Below are 21,841 nucleotides of genomic sequence, written 5' to 3'. Positions count from 1 at the left end.
TTAACAAAAAAATTAATAAATTAAATTTTGAATTGGTATAAATTAATATTTTTTATAAAAAATTACTACAATATCCCTATTATAAAACATAACTAAAATATTCCTATTATATATATATATATATATATATATATATATATATATTGAAAAGTTTAAATTCTAACCCTATAACGACAAAGAAAAAAAAGTCTAGAATTTAAAATTTTTAAAATTAATATATAATAAGGTATTTTAGTCATTTTATATAATAAGGGTATTATAGTTATTTTTTATAAAAATATTAATTTAGACCGATTCAAATTTTGATTTACTATTTTTCGGTCAAATTAATTTATTTGACCTAATTTTGACAAAAATAACACAATTTAAGTGATTATATGTGTTAAATTTTAATTATTAAAAAACATTTTTAAAAAAAGACATTTGATGCATCTTTATGGGAGCATCCCCCATTTTTCAATTGGTTGATTATTCTCATACGTCAAGACTCTACTATTTAGAGGTTCCCATGATTTAGGCCAAACTTTCAAGACACTATGTATTGTTGGATCAAAGTTCAAGTCTTGTATGGGTAATTCGGTATATGAATAATATATATATACCAAAAATAGGAAGATTCGAATAAAGGGACTATGTCATTTGAACTATATATAACTCATTGAAATCATATGTTATTATACGCCTAATAAAGAAAAAGAAAGTCACATTTTTCTCTTCCATTCCATTTACCCAATGAAGTTAAAACCTAATCTTCCCCCCAGTCACAATCTTTAACATATCAGTATAGTCTTGCCCGAAAGTAACAATATAAATTTCTAATCATAGGTTGATTAACAAACTCCTTTACACTTAGAAAATTTTCTTTATTTAATATTTTTTAAAAAATAATAATTTCCCTCGCTTGAAAGACAACAATACACGAGGTAGAAGATTGCTTGCATCAAATTCAAAGCCAATGAACAATGCTACTCCAAGAACTATAAATCCACTCCATTGGAAGGATAATGGACATGAATCAATCATCTCTCTAGGCCCATTAGCCCAAACACTAAGAAATTAAAACTCTCGATTAAACCACCAGCATCAGAATTCTAAAATATGGAGGGAAAGAGCAAGAGGCTAGCTGTTTTGGTGGGGTGCAATTACTATAACACCCCTAACGAGTTGCATGGCTGCATAAACGATGTGCTGGCTATGAGGGACACACTAGTGAAGCGCTTTGAGTTTGAAGCTGCCAACATTGAGGTCCTAACCGATGCACCCGGCTCATCCTCGCCTTTGCCCACCGGCGCCAACATCAAGCTGGCGCTGGCTCGCATGGTCGATGCAGCCAAAGCTGGGGATGTTCTGTACTTTCACTACAGTGGACATGGAACCAGGATCCCTTCAAAGAAACGTGGCCATCCATTCCGCCAAGAGGAAGCAATTGTGCCTTGTGACTTCAATCTTATCACAGGTATGTATTATCAATTGTTACGTGTAAATAAAAAATTAAAAATCTGTACATAAGACATATTGAAAATGAAAAGAAAAATACATATATTTATAAACAAATATACTATAGTTGATTTAGTGACTAATTCTTTTTTGCGTAAACATGATATTTTTGTTCATTAAATTGTTTGCAAAATCATATAATCAAAAGATGCTCTAATTAGAGCACAATTAAGGTGTATTTGAATTTTATTTAAAGTTTGTATTTTTTAAATACCACCTTATTTCTGTTTACTATATATTTTTCATGGTTTTCCGATGGAAAATTTGAAATAACAGATATAATTTTTTTTATACTTGGAAATATTACTTTTAAAAAATTCTAAAAATAGAAGAAATAAAATTAAGAGACAAGAATTAGAAAACGAAAGTGGCCATTTTTTTAGATAAATAATGTTTATATTAAATTTGGCAAGTCATTTTCTAATGGATTTCTAATAGCAGGAGGTACTAACTTTCATATAGAATAAGGTTAATCTATGAAAAGCTTAACAAGCTAAATATTCTTTTACTTCTTAATGTTTAGATTAAATTTTAATTTCATACTTAACATTTAAAGCATTCAATTTTTATCCCAAGTGTTTTATTTTTGTTATTTGGGAAAAATTAAAACTTTTCTTTTAAAAAATGTCATGTTTTTCTATAGTAATTTTGATTAAAAAAATTAAAATAAGATAAAATAAAACTTTAAAAAAAAATACATTTTTTTGAAACTTAGAGAGAAAATTAGGATTGAAGCTATAGCTAGAAATTAAAATAATGCTTTACATTATTGTTATTCAATAAATTTCAGTTATGTAGTTCAAAAACTAAATTAAAAAAAGGAGGGCAGGATACGTGGTCTAAACTAGATCACATGCCTTGTAATTACGTTTTAAACCGTAATAGCCATCTTAACAAAGGTAACATGTTAGTTATTGAACTAATTCCTTCACTACTGTTGTCAATTAATATAGATTTGGATTTCCGGCAACTGGTGAATCGGCTGCCGAGTGGCGCGAGCCTCACAATCCTGTCAGACTCATGCCACAGCGGCGGCCTAATCGACAAAGAGAAGGAACAGATAGGGCCATCATCAGTAATCTCCAAAAGTGAAGCACCGAAAAATTACACTTACACCCCAAAGACAATTCCCTTTGAGTCCATATTGCAGCACCTTTCATCGCTAACAAAAATAAACACCACTGACATTGGAACACACTTGTTAGAATCCTTCGGTGAGGAAGCCAGCCTGAGGTTCCGGCTTCCCCTGCCGGATCCTGAATTGTCCACACCGCTTCGGGCGGACAACGGCGTTCTGCTGAGTGGCTGCCAGCCTGATGAGACATCTGCCGACATGAGGCCGAACGAAGTGAGCGCAAAGGCTTATGGTGCATTCAGCAATGCCGTTCAGATGGTTTTGACGGAGAATCCTGGTACGATAAGTAACAGAGAAGTTGTGATTTTAGCTAGGAAGTTGCTTCAATCACAGGGGTTTCAGCAGCATCCTTGTCTCTATTGCAGTGATGAGAATGCAAATGCTACTTTCTTGTGGCAAAGTTAATTAAAGCTCTGAGATTGTTATTGTTGATTATTTGATGTGTGTGTCTGTGTGACTCTTGTTATTCTTGTGTTAATTTTTATTATTTGGAATAAGTGAAAACTGAAAAGAACTATTTTATTTTATATAAATGATTTATTTAAAAAAATCGGTTTGAATTGGACCAAGCAGTTACTTTTATTCCCTTCTTCTTCGTTTCGCACGTAAAATTCGTTCTCTTTCAATCCCTTTTTCAGAACTAATATGAAACTTTTAATTAGGTATGTTCCTTTTATTTATATTTTTTAATCAAATTTATTATTTCAAATGTATTTCTTAATTTATGTTTTTATTCATTCCTCTGTGAATGATGAAAATTATTTAATAAATATATACATATTTATGTCATCACACCATTTTGATGTTCAGGATCATAAATACCAAGATAATTCATGGCAATTTTATGTGATGGAAGATAAAAATGTAATTATGGTATAACGTAGACTAGTTGATAGCATGAGCATTGTTGAAATTTTGGCATGATCTCTTTCATATTTGTTATATGTCTCTTTAGTTGGTGATGTTATAGTTTATTGTGATGATATGATGGTAGTTTAATGGTATGAGTTAGGTCCTTTTTATTTGGTTGAATTTTTTCTATGGCTATCCTATTCTTGATGGCAATGTCAAAATAAATATTTTCATTAGTTGTTCTTTTTTTTTTCTCTATTTTTGAATCAATTTTATTTTGAAAAAATTTATTAAAAATTTTTGTTGTAGACAAAATTAATAATATTATGTTCAATTATTTAGGGAGACCAAATTAATATTTTGATTAGATACTTTTGTTTTATTGAAAATAAATTCTAATTTCATTAAAAAATAAATTCTAGTTGATAAGTAAAAACACAAAAAGCGTGCATGACAGTGAAATCATAATTTCTAGACAAAGTAAATTATAGTCTTATTATCTTAAAAAAATAATTTATTTATAGAATAATATTGAAAAATCAACAATAATTTGCATGAAAATAGTTTATTAGTAAAATAAAAGTTAATTGATTGATTACCATAAAATTTAATTTAACGATAAATTTGCAATTGAACATATTTTTACAGCTTACTTTAAAATATATTTACAGCTTAATTTAAAAGCAACTGAAAATGTAAGTTATGGGAAATAAAACAAAACTCATCAAGAAAATAGAAACAGAGACACAAAAAAAGGACAGATGATATCATTTATGCCATTCCTATAAAAAAACCGTGAATTTTGTTTCCTTTTCAGAATACTAAATTTTACTTTTTCAAACAATTTGTATACATATATTTGACAAAAATTAAATAAAAAAAAGTTTCAGATAAATTTAAAGAAAAATTGGTCAATATAAATGAAGAAAAAGAACATATCAAATTTATCTGTTAGGAATTTAGGAATAACACGTAGAAAGAATTTAAATTATTTTAAAAGTAGTTATTTGATCTATTCAAACCATTTTTTTAAATAAACCATTTGTATAAAATAAATCAATTTTTTTAGTAACACGTGTCAACGATCCAGAAGCAACTTCACCTGCAGTCGACTGCAGGTGAGTTTCCACCCTTAGAAAAATATATATCAACTTGAGTTGTGTGAGACCTGTGCTTTGTTATTGCATGAAGGCACCTCTAGACTCGGTGTGTATTTCGTTCTACTTCTCATAAAATTGATTTTAGGTGACATTAATTAACTTGTGAGCTATTGAAGTTTGCTTTAGTTGCATTATGTTTCAATCCTAACAAATTTTGTTTTGAAGTTAGCTAGATGTGTTTGGCCAAAAGATGTTCTTTTTAGGAATGGAATCTAAATTTATTCAGAATTATAATGTGTTTCTATCACTAAGCTAACTTTATTTTTTGCAAATAATTTTAATTTTACTAGAAGCTAAAATTAACTGGGATAAACGTAACCAAAAAATAAGAAATGGCCACAAATAGTTTTCAGGACTAAATTATAAGAGCAACACCACCCAAAATAATAATAGAAAAAAAATATTAGAAGAGATGGGGATTAGCCCGAGGATCTAGTGTCATTTTTCCCCTATCAAAGGAATCAATTTGATCATTCTAGATTGGAGTAAAACATTTTGATAAAAAAATCAAGCGTCGAGTAAAACATCAAATTGATCTTTTAAAAAATGGTCATACATGACATGATAAAAAATAGTTATTGGTGTATAATGATGTGTTAATTTCTTTTAGGATTTTGTAAGAACACTTGTTAAGGTTATTTAAAAGTTGATATTTTAAAATATTTCTAATATATGCATTATAAAAGTATTGAAACTTTAAATTTCTAGATTTTCAATAAAAGTTTTGCGACCTCGAATTCAAATTTGTAATAGGGTCTATTGCAATAGCACTGAATGTTTTTATTAGAATTCATCTTAATTTAGTTTATTGATTAACATTTTATGGACTCAACATCATAATATTTTAACAAATCGATTGACGTTGGAGTACCTTTTTTGTAGGAATAAATTAATACCCTACCCTTCTTTAGGGGTTTAACTGCTTGGTCTAACTTCAGTTGGCAATGACATTAGGGAAAGGAAAAACCTTTATTGTCACAAAAAGCAGCTTTTTGTTAAAAATCGGGGCCCTGTTTAATTAATTATAACCATAAACCGGCTGAATCCTCACATAAATTTCAGAATTAACAAATTAATACTTTTGTAATTTATGTGACAACATCATTTGTATATAGTTCTTTGTTCATTATTATTATTATTTTTTTTTGACTGGGAAAAGGAAGAAACTATCAATTCAAAGGAGCCGAGAAGGTTCTCTTTATACGCAAGGGGCACATAGGGAAGAAAAAACAGAAAAACAAGGAACTCACTTTCAGGCACGGCTTCGCCTTGTTACCAACTGTGCTCTATCAGGCTTACCAGAAACTATTGGAATAGATCCACACTTAATCTTATATATAGCATCTTATCTTCGGGGTTGTTTTGATCGGAATTAGCACTCTGCTTTGTCGGTGAGGAGAAAGACTTTGTTCTTGATCTGGGATCGGGGAAGATATCCATCAAGGCCAGATTCATTACATGAGTAGGTGCATCTTCCATTCACACTCTGTTTGGATTGGTAAGAGTATATTGTGCTAATTCACAAGCTACTCTATTTCCTTGTCTCATCACATGACTAAAAGAAATTGATCTAAAATTACCTATCACTCTCCAAAATAATATTTGTAAAGCAATTTTCTATAGCCATCTTCATTCCTCGATAGGCAGCATATGCTTCTGCCTCATGGACCTCAAGGGGGAATGGAATAGCCCAACAAGCTATTGCCATGACTTGGCCCAAGTTATCTCTAATAACAACTCCTACACCTCCTTTATTAATCTTACCAACGACTGCATCTACATTTACTTTTAGCATTGAGTTTGGTGGCTCTTCCCACTTCTGTGTAATGAAAGTTGGTGGGTTATGACTCTTCCTCAACTCTTCCAAAGTAGCTTGGGTGTTCCAGAATTATTCGAAGGAGGTCAATGCTTTTTTTATTTCTTCCTCAATTGTTAGTACTTTCTTTTCAAAAATTATCGAATTCCTTGCTTGCCAGAGTTGATTTAGTAAGGTACAAAAAATGCATTGTTCTTTCATCTGAAGCTTACCCAAAATCTGTGTAATTGATCATTTCACATTAGTTTCTCTGTTTGTTTTAGGTCTTAAATTGAATGGTGATGCAAACCAGAAATGCCTTGCAAAATCACAGTGTTTAAAGAGGTGTTCTTCTGTCTCCTCTCCTGCCCAGCATCTCTCACAAATTGGTGGACATTCAATTCCTCTGCGCCTTAGGTTCTTCATAGTTGGGAGGGATTTATGCATCAGTCTCCACAGAAAATTCAGTGTTCTTGGGGAGGCTTTAATCTTCCAAATCTGTTTCCAAGTACCTTCCTTTCTCTGTTCTTCTTGCCAATTTGTTGATTGATTCCTATTTTGTGCTTTAATTTCGTGGTATGCTAGCTTTACTCTGAACAATCCATCTTTTGCCTTTTTTCAAATGAACTTGTCTGATTGCTCTGATCTGGGAATTGGGATCTCTAGAATTTGTTTTGCTTCGAAAGGTAGGAAGACTTGGTTTATCAGCTCTGTATTTCATTCTTTTTCCTCTTCCTTCATAAGCTCCTTTACTTTAGTATTCTTGTTTAGAGATGGTGGGTTGGGGACCATACTTTTGAACCGTTCTGTTTGGATAGCCAGGGATCTTTCCAAACTTTAATCTCTTTACCATTACCTACCTTCCAGAAACCACCCAATTCAAGCACACCTTTTGCTTGCCATATGCTTCTCCACGTGAAACTGGGAGTGAACCCCAAATCTGCATTCAAAAAGGTTTTTCGATTGTAGTATTTTTTCCTGATGGTTCTTGCGGCCAGAGATTCTGAGTTTCTAATGAGTCTCCACCCCTATTTAGCTAAGAGAGTTGAATTAAAGGCCTCAATGTCTCGAAAGCCTAATCCACCACTCTGTTTTGGGTTATAGAGTTTTTTCCATTTAACCCAATGTATCTTTCTCTCTCCATTCTTTGAGCCCCAGTAAAACTTACTAATCATAGATGCGATGTGTTGACATAGGCTCGTTGGTAACTTAAAACACCCTATGATGTAAGTTGGAATTGATTGAACCACCGCTTTTATGAGCACCTCCTTCCCAGCATTTGATAGGAACTTTTCCTTCTACCCTTTGAGCTTTTTCCCACCCTCTCTTGGACGTACTCGAAGACTTATTTTTTGGATCTTCCAACGAAAGTCGATAGCCCCAGATACTTTGAGTGCCTTTCTACAGCCTTTATTCCTAACCGTTCTTGAATCAACCTTTGTCTGATAGTAGGTACATTTCGACTAAAAGACAGCTCTGATTTCTCCATGTTAATTCGTTTTCCCGAGGCTTGTTGGAACCTAACCAACACTTCCTTTGTTGCTTGGATGTCCTGGTCTGTTGCTCTAGTGAAGAGTATACTATCATCTACAAAGAAGAGATGGTTTATCTCTGGCCCTGTTCTAGAGATCTTGATCCCGTGAATCATTTTGCTCTCTTGCGCCTTCATGAGGTTGTCCGATAGCACTTCGGCACAAATAATGAAGAGGTATGGGGAGAGGGGGTCTCCTTGTCTCAACCCTCTCGAGGGTTTGAAAGGTTTCGATGGGGCTCCATTCAGCAGCACTGAGAAGGAGGTTGTACTGACACATTTCCAGATTGTTTGCACCCATCTATTTGGAAAACCCATTGAGATTAACACCTCTTAGGAAAATTCACTCGACTCTATCGTACGCTTTCTCCATATCGAGCTTTAGACCTACATAACCTTTTCTTCCCCCTGTTTTCTTCTTCATGTAGTGAAAGATTTCAAAGGCAATCAGCCCATTATTCGTGATTAGTCTATCCGGGACAAAAGCGCATTGATTTTCACCAATAATCTGCGGGAGAATAATCTTTAATCTATTAGCCATGGTTTTTGTTACCAATTTGAAGATGACATTGCATAGAGAGATGGGGCGGTACTCTTTAGTGTGTTTTGGCCTTGCCACTTTGGGGATCAAGCAGATATGGGTTTGGTTTATTTGCTTTGCGTCAGCTCCTTCATTGAGAATCTTTAGGACAGCATCAGTGACATCCTTGCCAACACATTTCCACATTCTTTGGTAGAAGATGGTTGGTAAGCCATCGGGTCCCGATGCTTTCGTAGGGTGCATCTGATGAAGCGCTTGATAAACTTCCTCGCTAGTGAAATTGTAATACCCGGTCTAACCGAAATTAATTAAATAATGAGTTAAGTAGGAGCGAATATGGTTGAAAGATTTGGCAATTGGAATTTGATGATTTAAATATGATATCTGGATTCAGTGAATTTTTCCGAGTCAGAAGACATAGTTTTCTGCGTAAAAGCGCGCAGTGGAATTTTGACCGGCAGTACTGGCTGAAACCTGTCTGGTACTGCAGCTGAGAAAATTGATTATGAGTAAATAGGATTAAGAAATGAGGAATTATGATTAGGGGAGGTAGAAATATTTGAAGTGCGATTTAGAGCGCTAATCTTAAAGGTTTTGGTCCAAAATTGGGCCAATGGACAAAAATAAGTGAACTGGGCCTAAGTGGGCCCAAGACCCAACATATATAAACATTAGTTATGAGCATTTCAGCTCATTTTACCCTAAAAGAGAGGTTGGGGCGCTGAAATAGAGAAGAGAGAAGAGAAGAGAGAAAACCTAACTCTCTTTGATCTTCAAATCACCATAACTTGAGCTACGGAGCTCCGATTGACGAGCCGTTTGCGGCCACGCGTCGCTCTTTTCATCCTCTACAATTCTATCTAAGTTTTGTGGTGAGTATTCCATTCATCTCTGCCCAGTTTTCGAAATTCCCCACTGTTACACGTTTTTAGGAAGTTAGTGTTGAAATCTTGTGATTTTGGGTGTTTAGGGATACTCCAACATGGATTCTAAGTAGGTTCTATCCCTACTTCATATGGGCTGAGGTAAGAAGTGCTCAAACCCTTGTGATTTATCATCTTTATGAGCCCTAGGTTGATGTATGAATGTGATATTGGTTATGTTAGTGCATTTGATGGTTTTGGTGCACAATTGGGAGATTGGTGTTGCTTGAGGAGCTTTGGTGAGGCTTAGGGCTAAGGTTAGTGGAGACTTCCAAAGAAGAGGCTCAATTGATTTGGCTACAAGAGGTACGGTTTAAGTTTTATTTAAGTACCGTGTGGTGTGATGAGAATTCCTAGGCTAGATGCCCCTAGGATTAAGTTTGGATGGTGTAAATGGTTGGTGCTAATATGCATAGTTGGTATGTAATGTGAATTAATGATTGGGTTGAGAATTGTATGGCCTTGTATGCTTGGTGTATTGAAAATTTGATGTTTTGGGTAATGAGTATTGATTTGTGATTTATGTATTTAAATTGTGAAATTGGGCCGGAGGCCGTATATTTTGGGCCGGAGGCCAGAAAGAGGTAAGGAAGGTAAGTTGATGTGTGCATTGTATGATGACACAAGTGATTGGATGAATTTCAGATAATGAATATATGAATGATTGGGTTGGTTATTGAATATTGAGGTTTGAGGAGTTGAAGTGTGGAAATTGGTAATTTTGGGTGAAATTGTATAGATGAAGTATGTTGGATTTTGGTTGAGATATATTATGTGGTCAAGTATGTGAGTATGATTATTGATGCCTTGATGGTATGATAATGCATGAGAGATGTGTATGTTGTGATATATGCTTGAGGAATGATTAAGGTTGATTTGGGGGTAAAACCACGTGATAGTGAGTATGATATTGATCATGTATAATGATGGTTGATTGGAAATAGTATTGTTGGAAATTGGGATGAGGAAGGATGTATGACATGTTGATATGTTTGTAATTTAGCCATTTGTTTGAAATGGGTAAAAATCGTTGTATGGTGGTTTTGTGAATCGTGGTAAAGTATTAATGTATGAGTTGAGGAGGCTTGATGTTGATTTTGGTATATTTTGATTGATTTCAAAAAGGGTTGAAACTAGCATGTTTTGGTTGATTTTAAAAAGGGTTGAAAATGACTTGTTTTGAAAATGGCACTTTGTGGTTTTGTATGAAAAACATAGTTTTTGGGCATATTTTGATGGGACATAACTTGGACGCTGGATCTCCATTTTGTGCCAAACTTGTTTAGAAATGAAATTGGATCCGGGATGTCCATGCCGTTTGAAGAACGGGTGAAAAACGATTTAAAATAAGAAAGTTATGTCCGTCGGAAGATTGGGGGTTGAATCTGTGGATTCTGCAGCTTTTAACTTAGAAAATTTTTAGCAGAATGACCCTCCACGCGTAGCGCACTTGGCGCGTACGCATCGTTCTTCAAAAAGGCACCATCCACGCGTGCGCGTGGTGTGCGCGTGCGCGTCGATGCGCTGCACCCAATGCCCAGCCATTTTCCCGAGAGTTGTGCCAATTTTGTGCCTGGGGCGCAAATGCACCCACGCGTACGCGTGGCTGACGCTTACGTGTCGTCTGGCTGTGTTTCAATCCGCGCGTCCGCGTGTATGACGCATACACGTCGATGAGCTTTGTGGGCATCCACGCGTGCGCGTGGAGTACGCGTACGCGTGGCCCTGCTTTCATGCCAAAGTTGATTTTTGAGTTTTAAAAGCCAAATCTCATACTTCTAAGCCTCCGATCTCACCCCTTATGTATTAAATCATTATGATATGCCTATCAATGAGAAAGGAGCTAGGGGATGTGGTAACTTGCGAGTGAAGCAAGGGGAAGAGTTATGATCAATGATGATCAACGATGACTATATGAGATATGGAGGATGACGGTGGAAGTACCGTGTATGCCATGAGTCGAAGGGCTATATTTATTGATAAATGGCTGGTTCTTGATTGAACCATGAGCCGGATGGCTGAGTTATTGCCGGGGTACGGCAAAGCCATTATTGATTATGGCTGAGTGCAAATGCATATATGATTAATGAATGAATGTGTTAAATGGATAGTAATGGAAGATGTTGAAATGTGATGTGTAACCCCGGGTAGTAGGCAGTGGCGTTGTCCACTTGCTCCGGGTATGAGACGGAAAAGGATGTTTATGATAAATGAGTTAATTATGGAGTTTTGAATGAATGTAGCTCTGATACATGGGTAGTAGTAAGGGTTGTGGTTGGTCCCACTTGCTCCAGGTTAATGTTTGAGATTTGATAACAATGAGGATTGATAATATGAATTGAGATTGAATGAATATATGTTTGAGATACCTGGGCAGTAGCAAGGGTTGTGGTTCGTCCCGCTTGCTCCGGGTCAATGCTTGCCGCTTGCTCCGGGTCAATGCTTAAGATACCTGGGCAGTAGCAAGGGTTGTGGTTCGTCCCACTTGCTCCAGGTCAGAGATTGTGACGCCTGGGTAGTAGCGGCAGTAGTGGTGAATCCACTCGCTCCAGGTTGAGCTTTTAAACACCCGCCTGGGTAGTAGCCACAATAGTGGTTATTCCACTAGCTCTGGGCTGAGCGGGTAGTAGCAAGGGGGTTGTAGCTCAAACCTACTTGCTCCGCAAGGGGTGTTTCTGTCCAATGGTTAGCTACCAGGACATGTCGGGTTGGCTATATAACCGACAGATGATATCATCAGCCATAGGGTAGGCATACATCATTTGCATATGTTTGAATTGTTTGGGTTTGCCTATTTGTTTTGGATTTCTACATCATATATGCTATGTTACCTGATTATGTGCTACTTGTTCTACTTGTACCTTATTTGTGTATTACTTGCCTGTATTGCTTGTGTTTGTACAACTGAGAGGCCCCTCATGCTGGTGTCGGTGGATGTTGGGGGCTGTTCTTGATGAGATGAATTGGTGATGCAATTGCATGATGATGATGATTTTTGAATGAGATAATTTAAGCCCCCTGGGTAGACGCAGTGATGTGATTTCACTAGCTCCAGGCGAGGGTATGATGTATTGATATAGAGTTGCTGAGGCAGAACAACTGGTGATAGTTTGCTTATGATTCTGAGTCTGATTCGTGGAAGAGTCAGCGAGTTGGGAAACATGTGTAACATGAACTAGATTTAGTATTCCCTTACAACAGTTGCCTATTCATGGATTAGTGAGAATCTAGGCTGGATATTTGGTGAAGAAGTTTAAGATGCTTAGTGAGTTTTTATTGTAGTGTATTGTATTTATTTGGCACTTTTACCGTACTGGGAACCCATGGGCCCGAGGTTCTCATTCCGTATATATCTCTTGTTTTTCAGATACAGGTTCAGGTGCTCAGAAGTGAGCTGCGGTTCGTCTGAGAGACGGCGAAGATATTTATTTTCTCTATTTTCTGTTTTGCTTAGAATCTCTCCACCTTTGTTTTGAAAAGATTATATTACGTGTTGAACTCTTTTGGAACTTGCCTATAGAGGCTCTTATATTTCCTTTGGGAGAGATTAGGATGTACTGTTGTCAGTTACTTTCATACTGTACCCTAGCCGGCCTAAACTTCGCGGGTCGTGACTAGTGGCTATTTACTTATTATATATATATATATATATATATTTATATATATATATATATATCCATCTGTTATCTATCTCTTAATCTCCTTTATGTCTTGTCCGTATATCGCTTTCGGCTTCACAGTTTAACTTTTCGTTATCGAAACGTGAGTGATACGTCTTCGCGATTTTATTTCTACTCTTTTCAGGGTTCTCGATTAATACTCCTTTCGAAATTACCTATATTTATATATTAAAAATCCACCTGAGAGTCGTACCACCGTAATATCATTGACTTATGACTCGAGCATAAGGATTTGAATATTAGGGTGTTATAGAAATCAGCATTGAGAGTCTCAAATCTTTTATCATTTATCCTGCCTCTCACCACGTCAACTAATTCTTTCACATCTATAACTTCTTCCGATGTAAACAGTTTCTCAAAAAACTTTTCATTACTCTTTCAATTTCCTCTTCATCCTCGTACTTGATTCCCGCGTCATCTGTGATTGAATCTACCCGATTCCTCATTTTTCTCTGGGATGCTTTTTGGTGGAAGAACTTGGTATTTTTGTCTCCATGGTTCAGCCATGTGGCTCTTGATCTCTGGCTCCACCAAATTTCTTTGCCTTGCAGCAGGTTTTCTAGTTCGGCCTCTACCTCTTTTGTCCTCCTCAAAGTCTCGTCGGATTGTGGAATTTTGTTGAGATTGTCCAGCCTCTGTTGGTTCACCCTAATTCTCCTCGGGACGTCCCCAAAAACTTCTTGTCCCCAGCTATCCAGTCTCTCAGTGCAGAATTGCAGCTTCTCCTTTATGTCCCCCCTGCTATTTTTCCATGTTTCCTCCACTATGTGTCCACAATTTTCATTCGTCAACCATATTTCCTCAAATCTAAATTTTTTCTGTTTCTTCCTTCTCAACCTTTCACTTCCAATTAAGTCAAGAAAAATGGGACAGTGGTCTGGTTTATATCTAGTTAAATGCTGGATTGTTGACTTTGGAAATTTCTCTTTCCATTCAATGTTCGCCATAGCTTTGACCAAACGTTCTTGAATATTCTTTTCCCATACCTACCCATTTGACCAGGTAAAAGAGTTACCAATGAAGCCGAGATCAAGAAGCTCATTGGTCTGGATAGCCTCTTGAAAGCCTCTGACTTGTGATGAATAACTGGGGCTCCTCCTTGTTTCTCACTCTGGCTCATCACCTAGTTGAAATCGCTAATTATCACCCAGGGGAGATTAGAATTCTGTCCAAGCGACCTTATAAGTTCCCAACTAGCTTTCTTGTTTTGATTTTCTGGAAAGCCATAAAACCCTGTTGCTCTCCAAACACAGCTGTTATCTTCTATTTTCACCTCAATGTCAATGTGATTTGATGACATGGATATCAATTTGATATCTATTGAGCTGTCCCACAGCATTGCTAGACCCCCACTTCTTTGTCTTTCTTCGCCCTTACAATCCACTCCAATTACATTTTGTAGCCCGCCTCTGTATCTCAGCCTCATTATCTCATTCGCCTTCTTCCTTGTCTCCATGAGGAAGACAAGGTTGGAAGCTTTTTGTTGGATGAGCTTGTTTAAGGCTCGCATTGCCCATGGGTTCCCAAGCCCACGACAATTCCAACTCAGTATTTTCATGGTTCCCGGCGGGGCTGCACAGCAACCTCCACCGATCTTTGTGTTGTTGCATGTCTCTTGTTCTTTGTTTTCATTTCATCTGTCTTAATCTCTTCTGCTGGATTATCTTTCCTCTTTTGTGCTTTGTTTTCTGGATCTGGGATCATTACTATGTTTCCCGCTACCTCTCTGGCTTGTCGCTTCCATTTCTTTTCCATTATAGACTTTTCTCCTCCCTTTGAGTTAGTGATGTCATTTATCCCATTAGAGGCTCTTGTTTTCTGTTCTTCTATATTCCTTTCTTCTTCTTTTTTACCATTCATCAGCTACTTTGTTCCATTTTCTGGTTGCTCATTTATATTGTTTTCCTCGGGTTCTTTCTTTTGCTCTTTGTTATCTTTCGGTGGCATATCTGAAGGCTTCTAGAGGTCCTTCCCCTTTTTGATATCTTCTCCCAAATCCCTTCTCAGCAAGAAGATGCCCGGGAGAGTTAAAGCAGGGGCCTGGCATGAATCTTTCCTGATTTCAGACTCCTGAGAGTCCGCAACCGACAGACTCGCCAGTTTTTCCATTAAACTATCAGCTAGCTTAGCTTTTAGTGCTTGATCGCACATATTTGTATGGCCCTGTTCAGTCTCTATTTTTTCATTCGTTTTCCTCACTTTGGTTCCTATGTACTCAGCTTTTAACCATGGACCTAGGGATTTCGAATTATTCTTACCTTTTTCTTCATCTTTTTCCGCTCTCTCGCAGGTGTTCTCGTCGTGTCCTACTTTTCCGCAGTAGTAGCAGAAAGTTGGTATCTTTTCATATTTGAAGGTAACCCACATGAGACCTTCCTCCTTGCTGCCCACATTTGTTCCCTTCATGAAAGGTGTGTTGGTGTTCATCTTGATAGTGGCTTTGATGAACCTTTCTTGATCCTTTCCTACTTCATACAGCTCACATTCAGATACTTCTCCTATACACACAGCTATTTTCCTCCCAAGCTTTATTGTTTTGCAATGCTCTGGGAGGCCCCAGATCTACATTTTGGTCTCTACTGTGTCTAGTCTTTTGTCAACATTTTCCTCTCCTCTTTGCCATCTTTTGACTATCAGCCAAGCATTTCTGAAGTACCATGGATTTCCTCTAAGTACTTTGTTCAGATCTGCTTCATGTTGGAAAAAAAATTGGTATATTTTTGGTTTTATTTCCGTTACTCTGAAGCATCTTGGTATCTTCCAAATATTTGTCATTGCTGTCTGGATCCATCCCAAGTTGATTTCTTTGTTAGTCACGAGCCTTCCGATGATACTGTTTTGACATTGTTGAACACTTTTCGAGATGTCCTCTTCATTGTACACTACTAGGGGTTCTTCATGTTCCTGTTCTGCTGGTTTTACATGTTCTGTTTCACTTGCCATTTTATTTTTCAGGACCACTATGCTGAAGATTTACACGCTTCACTAGATGTATCTAATGAGGATGGATTCACGATGTAAAACTGATGTAAGATGCACTACTCTTCCCAAACCCTAATGAGCTTTCGAGGTGTTGGGGAGAGAAGAGAAAAAACAAGGGAAGGAAGAATCTCTTCATAGAATTTGTTCATTATTATTATTGGAGCCACTTTGATATCCGAATTGTATTTTTTCATTCCTTTTGGGATAGGACCATCATGGCAATTAGCATGGCAAATTTGTCAAAGTCAACATTTGTTGGAGCTGGGATAGATCCTCTTCATTGCTAAAAAACATTGAGGTCATCCATTACTTAATCTCAACCTTTCATTTATAGTACCGATGATTATTAAACTAACTTTTATGACATTGTCTTCATTCACTATGGCCTCAAATGATTATCTTTCTTTTTTTTATTAAACGAGAGATCATACAGTACCAATTGAAAAAAAAATAATATACTTTTAACTATATTATATTGTGTGTATAGATATATAATAACAACTAAGATGCATGAAGGAAAAAAACACTCAAATTAATATTTCAACTTATAATTCAATTTGTTCCTTAAAATTTTAATTTATTCAAATAAGTTCCCAACTTAAAATCTATGACTCATATAAGATCCCGACTTTATTTTCGTTTCAAAACCATTAACACTGTGTTGAGAAGAATTGATGGCTACCTTGCTAAATTTTTTAATAGCTATCCAAAGTGACGATTGAAATTTTTTACTCAATTTACTCTTTAAGAAACCTTTAAAATTCATAGTAAAATGAGAATTAGGATTTTAAATGATTTGTAAAGAGTAAATTGAGATAAAAAAAACTTCAATTACCACTTTAGATAGTCATTAGAGTGTCTAGCCACTACAACACAAACAAAAAATAGCAGCGGAAAATTGAAAACCATTTTCAAAATCGCCACAAATTAGAAAGATAATAGTGCCTCAATCTGCACTTATAAATGTGCAGTAGAATCTGATAGGTTAGTGGCGGTTTTGTGGACAATCGCTACTAAATCAAACATTTTCTTAGTAATATAATTAACACATGCATGGAGGCATCATTTAGACCCAACTCATTCTCAAATCTCAACATCAGACCCATACACAAAAGTAAAGTAGAAGGTCGTGAAACTATTATTCTTTCTGCACATCTGTGTTGCTGTGGAGTTGCATGGCCGCCAATCCATCTTGCTATAGTCGGTGCATCCTTTCTCTTTACCTCGTATGCTACTCTATCGCTCCATCTATCTACTCTCTCATTGGTTTGTTCTTTTACCTTGCTCCCTCTTTCTTGTTATAATTTTTTACGACTTACAAAATTTGAGTCTTATTTTCATCAAAATTTATCCAAATTTTTTTAGTTTAGATTATATTTTCTATTAATTTGGTTTAGAGAAAAAGAGTGATAATAATTTAATTTTTGCATACTCAAATAATGAATTCTCCCCTTATCAAGTATTTGCTAGAAGTATTGCGCTTAATTTCTTATAGTTTTGAGATGTTAATTATTATTATTATTATTATTATTATAATTATTAATGAATATTGATTGTATTTTGATACTAAAAATTTAAGATGTTTAGAAAAGCTTGTTTTCACGAAAATATCAAAATTAGAAATAATATGTCAGCAACCTCAAACGGGAGCTCTTGCGGCTTCATCCTCCCATCAGGATGTCTGTCTAATTCCCCCACCCTGTAATGGTGGTATTCCTGCAGCTACATCTTTTCACCCATTCCATCTACCCTGTACCAAACTAAGTCCTGTTTCACAAACCTGCGTAGATGGTGTTTGATACGTGAGCATCTTTCTTATTTTTTTCTAGTGAATTTGTACTTAAATTGTTGAGTTTAATCAAGAATTAATTATCTTTTAGCCACTATGGATGCTACTTTGAGTCTTGTGCATTTTTGTTTATTTTAGGTAGCATTCAGCTGGATTTGATGGAGTTTCTGTATCACAAGAATTAAAGGAGAAAACCAGCAAGGAGCGACGTATACGCGTACCTGACGCGTGCGCGTGATTTGGAGCTTTCCATGGCGACGTGTGCACGTGGATGACGCGTACACGTGATTTGAAGATTTACACAGCGACGCGTGCGCATAATTAACGCGTGCGCATGACACGCGGAAAAGATTATCGACGCGTACGCGTGACTGACACGTACCGTGACATGCGCCACGTGCAGAAAGCGCTGGGGGCGATTTCTGGGCTGCTTTTGACCCAGTTTTTAGCCCGGAAAGCACAGATAAGAGGATGCAGAGTGAAGAAATCAAGTGGTTCCCATCCATCAATTGAAGACTTGATGATTGTTATAATTAATTTTGATTTAAATTCAAATTTGATTTTTAAATTAGGAAAAGATATTACTTAATTTTAGAAAATAGATTTTTCTAAAATTAATTAGGATTAGTTATAAAAAGGGATTCCATTAGTTAACTTTTTATGCCATCAGATTGGAACTCAGTACATTTTACCTGAATCCTTATTTTTTCTCTGAACCATGAGCAACTAAACCTCCATGTTAAGGTTAGGAGCTCTGTCTATTTGTATGGATTGATTTTTATTGCTTTTTCTATTTTAATTCATGTATGGATTTATAATTTAAGAATTGTTTTCACTCTTCATCTTATGAATTTGGGTGGAACAGAAGTATGACCCTCTTTCTATTTGAGTTCTTGTATAACTTGAAAAAGCTCTTTACTTGAACAACAGCTTGAAAACATATTTTCCTAAATTTTAATTATCTGGATTTAACAGGATACGTGACATATAATCCTTTTATTTTTGGGTAATTAGAGTTTTTATGGCATATAAATTGGAATTTGATCATCACCCTCTAATTGGAATTAATTGACCAAGGAATCGGCTGTTGATGAATTTTAGAGGAGACTAGAAAGGTCTAAGGAATTAGGGTCTAGTCACATATAGTTTGCCATAAATTAAATCCTGCATGATTAAAATAGTTAGTAAGAAAAGTTAATCCGGAAAAATAGATAACTCTGAAACCTTAACTGTTTTCTCCATATTTTATTTCCAAACCATTTACTTTACTATTTTAGTTTCTGCACGATTGTTTAATGCTCTTTGAACATCCAACACTCTTTTCTATTTGCCTGACTAAGCTCATCAATCAACCATTGTTGCTTGATCCATCAATCCTCGTGGGATCGACCCTCACTCACCTGAGGTATTACTTGGTGCGACCCGGTGTACTTGCCGGTTAGTTGTGGTTGTTAAATCACCCCACCATGTTTTTGGCGCCGTTGCCTGGGATTGATAGTGATTAACAACTATTAGTTGTTTGATTGCTTAGATTAGGCGTTTTAGTTTTAATTTTATTTAACTTTTGCTTTATTAATCTCAAAAAAAATATTTTATCTCTTTACACAGGTTATCTCATTGGAAATTCTCTGTACTCTGACGTAGAGATTCCCATCGTTTCTTGTTTTCTGTTTGTTTATGCGCAAGAACAGAGACAAAGAACATCTCTTAGACTTTGATCCTGAACCTGAAAGGAAATTTAGGTGACGTTTACAACAGGTAAGACTTTACAAGGCTGCAGAATCCATTATGGATCCTAATAATGCTGATAATGTCAATGTGGAAAATCCGAATGGGGATGAGCAATAAAGGAGAGTGCTTGGTTCTTATTCTGCTCCTACTGCAGATCTTTATGGAAAAAATATTGTGGTGCCTCCTATAGCTGTGAACAACTTTGAGTTGAAGCCACAACTAGTCACCCTGGTGCAACAAAACTGCCAGTATTATGGTCATCCCCACGAAGACCTAAATCAATTTATTTCCAATTTTCTGCAGATTTGTGATATTGTGAAGACAAATGGAGTGAACCCAGAGGTGTACAAACTCATGCTCTTCCCGTTTGCCCTGAGGAATGGAGCAAAGCTATGACTATATTCCCGACCCAAGGAGAGTTTGGATACTTGAGTCAAGGTTGTTACTGAGTTTCTTACTAAATTTTTCCCACCAAAGAAGCTGAATAAGCTTAGGGTGGAGGTTCAGACCTTCAGGCAGAAGGATGATGAAACTCTTTATATGAAGCTTGGGAGAGATACAAGCTACTGACTAGGCAATGCCCTGTGGACATGTTCTCCAAATGGACCCAACTAGATATTTTTTATGAAGGTTTGGGTGAAATGTCCAAGATGTACTTAGATAATTCTGCAGGTGGTTTAGTGCACAAGAATAAGAAACCGGAGGAGACTATTGAGCTTATTGAATTGGTTGCTATTATCCAATATTTATACTCATCTAACACGAATCCTGTGAACTCTGAGGCTCCTCAGAAGAAGGGTGTCATGGAAATAAAAACTCCTAATGCTCTTCTTGCTCAGAATAAGCTTATGTCTCATCAAATAAGTCTACTTACTCAACAGATGGGTGGCATGCAAGTCTCAGCTATTAACACCCAAAATCCACCTCAAGAAGCCTTTTATGACATGGCAGGTAATTTTGTGCAAAATGATAATTATGATTATGCTCAATTTTCTTCTGAACAGGTCAATTACATGGGGAGTGCTCCTAGAAATTCCAACAATGATCCCTATTCTAAGACCTACAATCAGGAGTGGAGAAATCACCCAAATTTTGGGTGGAGAGAGCAACCTCAGAGGCCACAAAATTTTAATTATAATTCTCAAGGTGATTTTCAACAGAATAATTTTAATAACCACCAGTTTTAGTCATCTCAGCAAGTAACTTCTCAGCCTCAACAGAATAATGATTTGGAAGCAATGTTGATAAGTTTTAGACAAGAAACCAGAGCATCAATCAAGAACTTAGAGATTCAGATGGGTCAATTAGCAACAAAAGTTAATGAAATTGATCAAAGGACCACTAATAGCCTTCCTGGTAATACAATGGTAAATCCAAGAGAGGAATGCAAGGCTATCACCTTGATAACTGGACAAGTGGCAAGTATGGAAGCACAAGTTGCTGAGGAGCCTGTTGAAAAAGATTGCAAGGTTATTCAACTGAGAAGTGGTAAAGTAGCTGGCTCTGAGGCTAAGGTCAATGAAGAGTCAGTTGAAAAAGAAGCTCCAGAGGAGAAGAAGGAAGATGAAGAGCACGCCCCTCCAAAGCGTGCGGACAACCCATTTCCAAACTCTCTTGACACTCATCCTACATTGCCAAAGGCTCTTGAGTACAAGCCTAAGATGCCATATCCTCAGAAACTTCAAAAGGAGACCAATGACAAGCAATTTTTAAAGTTCTTGGAAGTCTTTAGAAAGTTGCAAATCAATATTCCTTTTGCTGAGGTTTTGGAACAAATGCCTATCTATGTCAAGTTCATGAAGGACCTGTTGTCAAAGAAGAAGCGTTTAAAGGGAGACGAGACAGTAGTCCTGACTAAAGAATGTAGTGTTGTAATTCAGAATAACTTGCCAAGGAATATGTCAAATCTAGGGAGCTTTCAAATTCCATGCACCATTGGGAGCACAACCTTTGAGAAAGCCCTATGTGATTTGGGGACAAGCATAAATCTAATGCCCTTATCTATGATGAAGAAGCTGCAAATCTAAGAGGCACAACCCACAAAGATAGTGTTACAGATGGTAGACAAATCTATGAAGCCTGCATACAGATTAGTGGAGAATATCTTGGTCAAAGTGGGTAAGTTCTTCCTCCCAGTAGATTTTGTTATTCTTGACACGGGGGAGGATGAGAATGCCTCTATAATTCTAGGAAGACCATTTCTAGTCACTGGAAGAGCTCTGATT

The 21,841-nt window shown here is 36.4% G+C and overlaps 1 protein-coding gene and 1 long non-coding RNA gene across 7 annotated transcripts; both read left to right on the top strand.

Annotated features, from left to right (window-relative positions):
* The first annotated feature begins 962 nt into the window (after positions 1-962).
* LOC112696814 (metacaspase-9) lies at positions 963-3,434 on the top strand. Its single transcript, XM_025749698.3, has 2 exons — positions 963-1,456; positions 2,451-3,434. The coding sequence occupies exons 1-2, from the start codon at positions 1,099-1,101 to the stop codon at positions 3,035-3,037; spliced, it is 945 nt and encodes a 314-aa protein (XP_025605483.1). The 5' UTR covers positions 963-1,098; the 3' UTR covers positions 3,038-3,434.
* Positions 3,435-5,423: 1,989 nt separating this feature from the next.
* LOC112696813 (uncharacterized) lies at positions 5,424-18,720 on the top strand. Of its 6 annotated transcripts, none has more exons than XR_011862401.1 (4): positions 5,424-6,142; positions 6,437-6,635; positions 6,724-6,947; positions 12,802-16,475. It is a non-coding gene; the product is annotated as an uncharacterized lncRNA (long non-coding RNA). The 6 variants fall into 6 exon arrangements; XR_011862403.1 differs by having other exon boundaries at positions 5,432-6,142; positions 6,437-6,545; XR_011862399.1 differs by adding an exon at positions 18,024-18,720 and having other exon boundaries at positions 5,464-6,635; positions 12,802-17,898.
* Positions 18,721-21,841: the final 3,121 nt, after the last annotated feature.

Source organism: Arachis hypogaea, chromosome 6 (assembly GCF_003086295.3).
Source record: "Arachis hypogaea cultivar Tifrunner chromosome 6, arahy.Tifrunner.gnm2.J5K5, whole genome shotgun sequence".
NCBI lineage: Eukaryota > Viridiplantae > Streptophyta > Magnoliopsida > Fabales > Fabaceae > Arachis > Arachis hypogaea.
This window is presented reverse-complemented; position numbering and strand designations above follow the sequence as displayed.

Coding starts and splice junctions, on each gene's coding strand:
- LOC112696814 (XM_025749698.3), top strand. CDS start 1,099: ATGGAGGGAAAGAGCAAGAGGCTAGCTGTTTTGGTGGGGTGCAATTAC. Junction 1,457..2,450: donor TGACTTCAATCTTATCACAG/GTATGTATTATC, acceptor CAATTAATATAG/ATTTGGATTTCCGGCAACTG.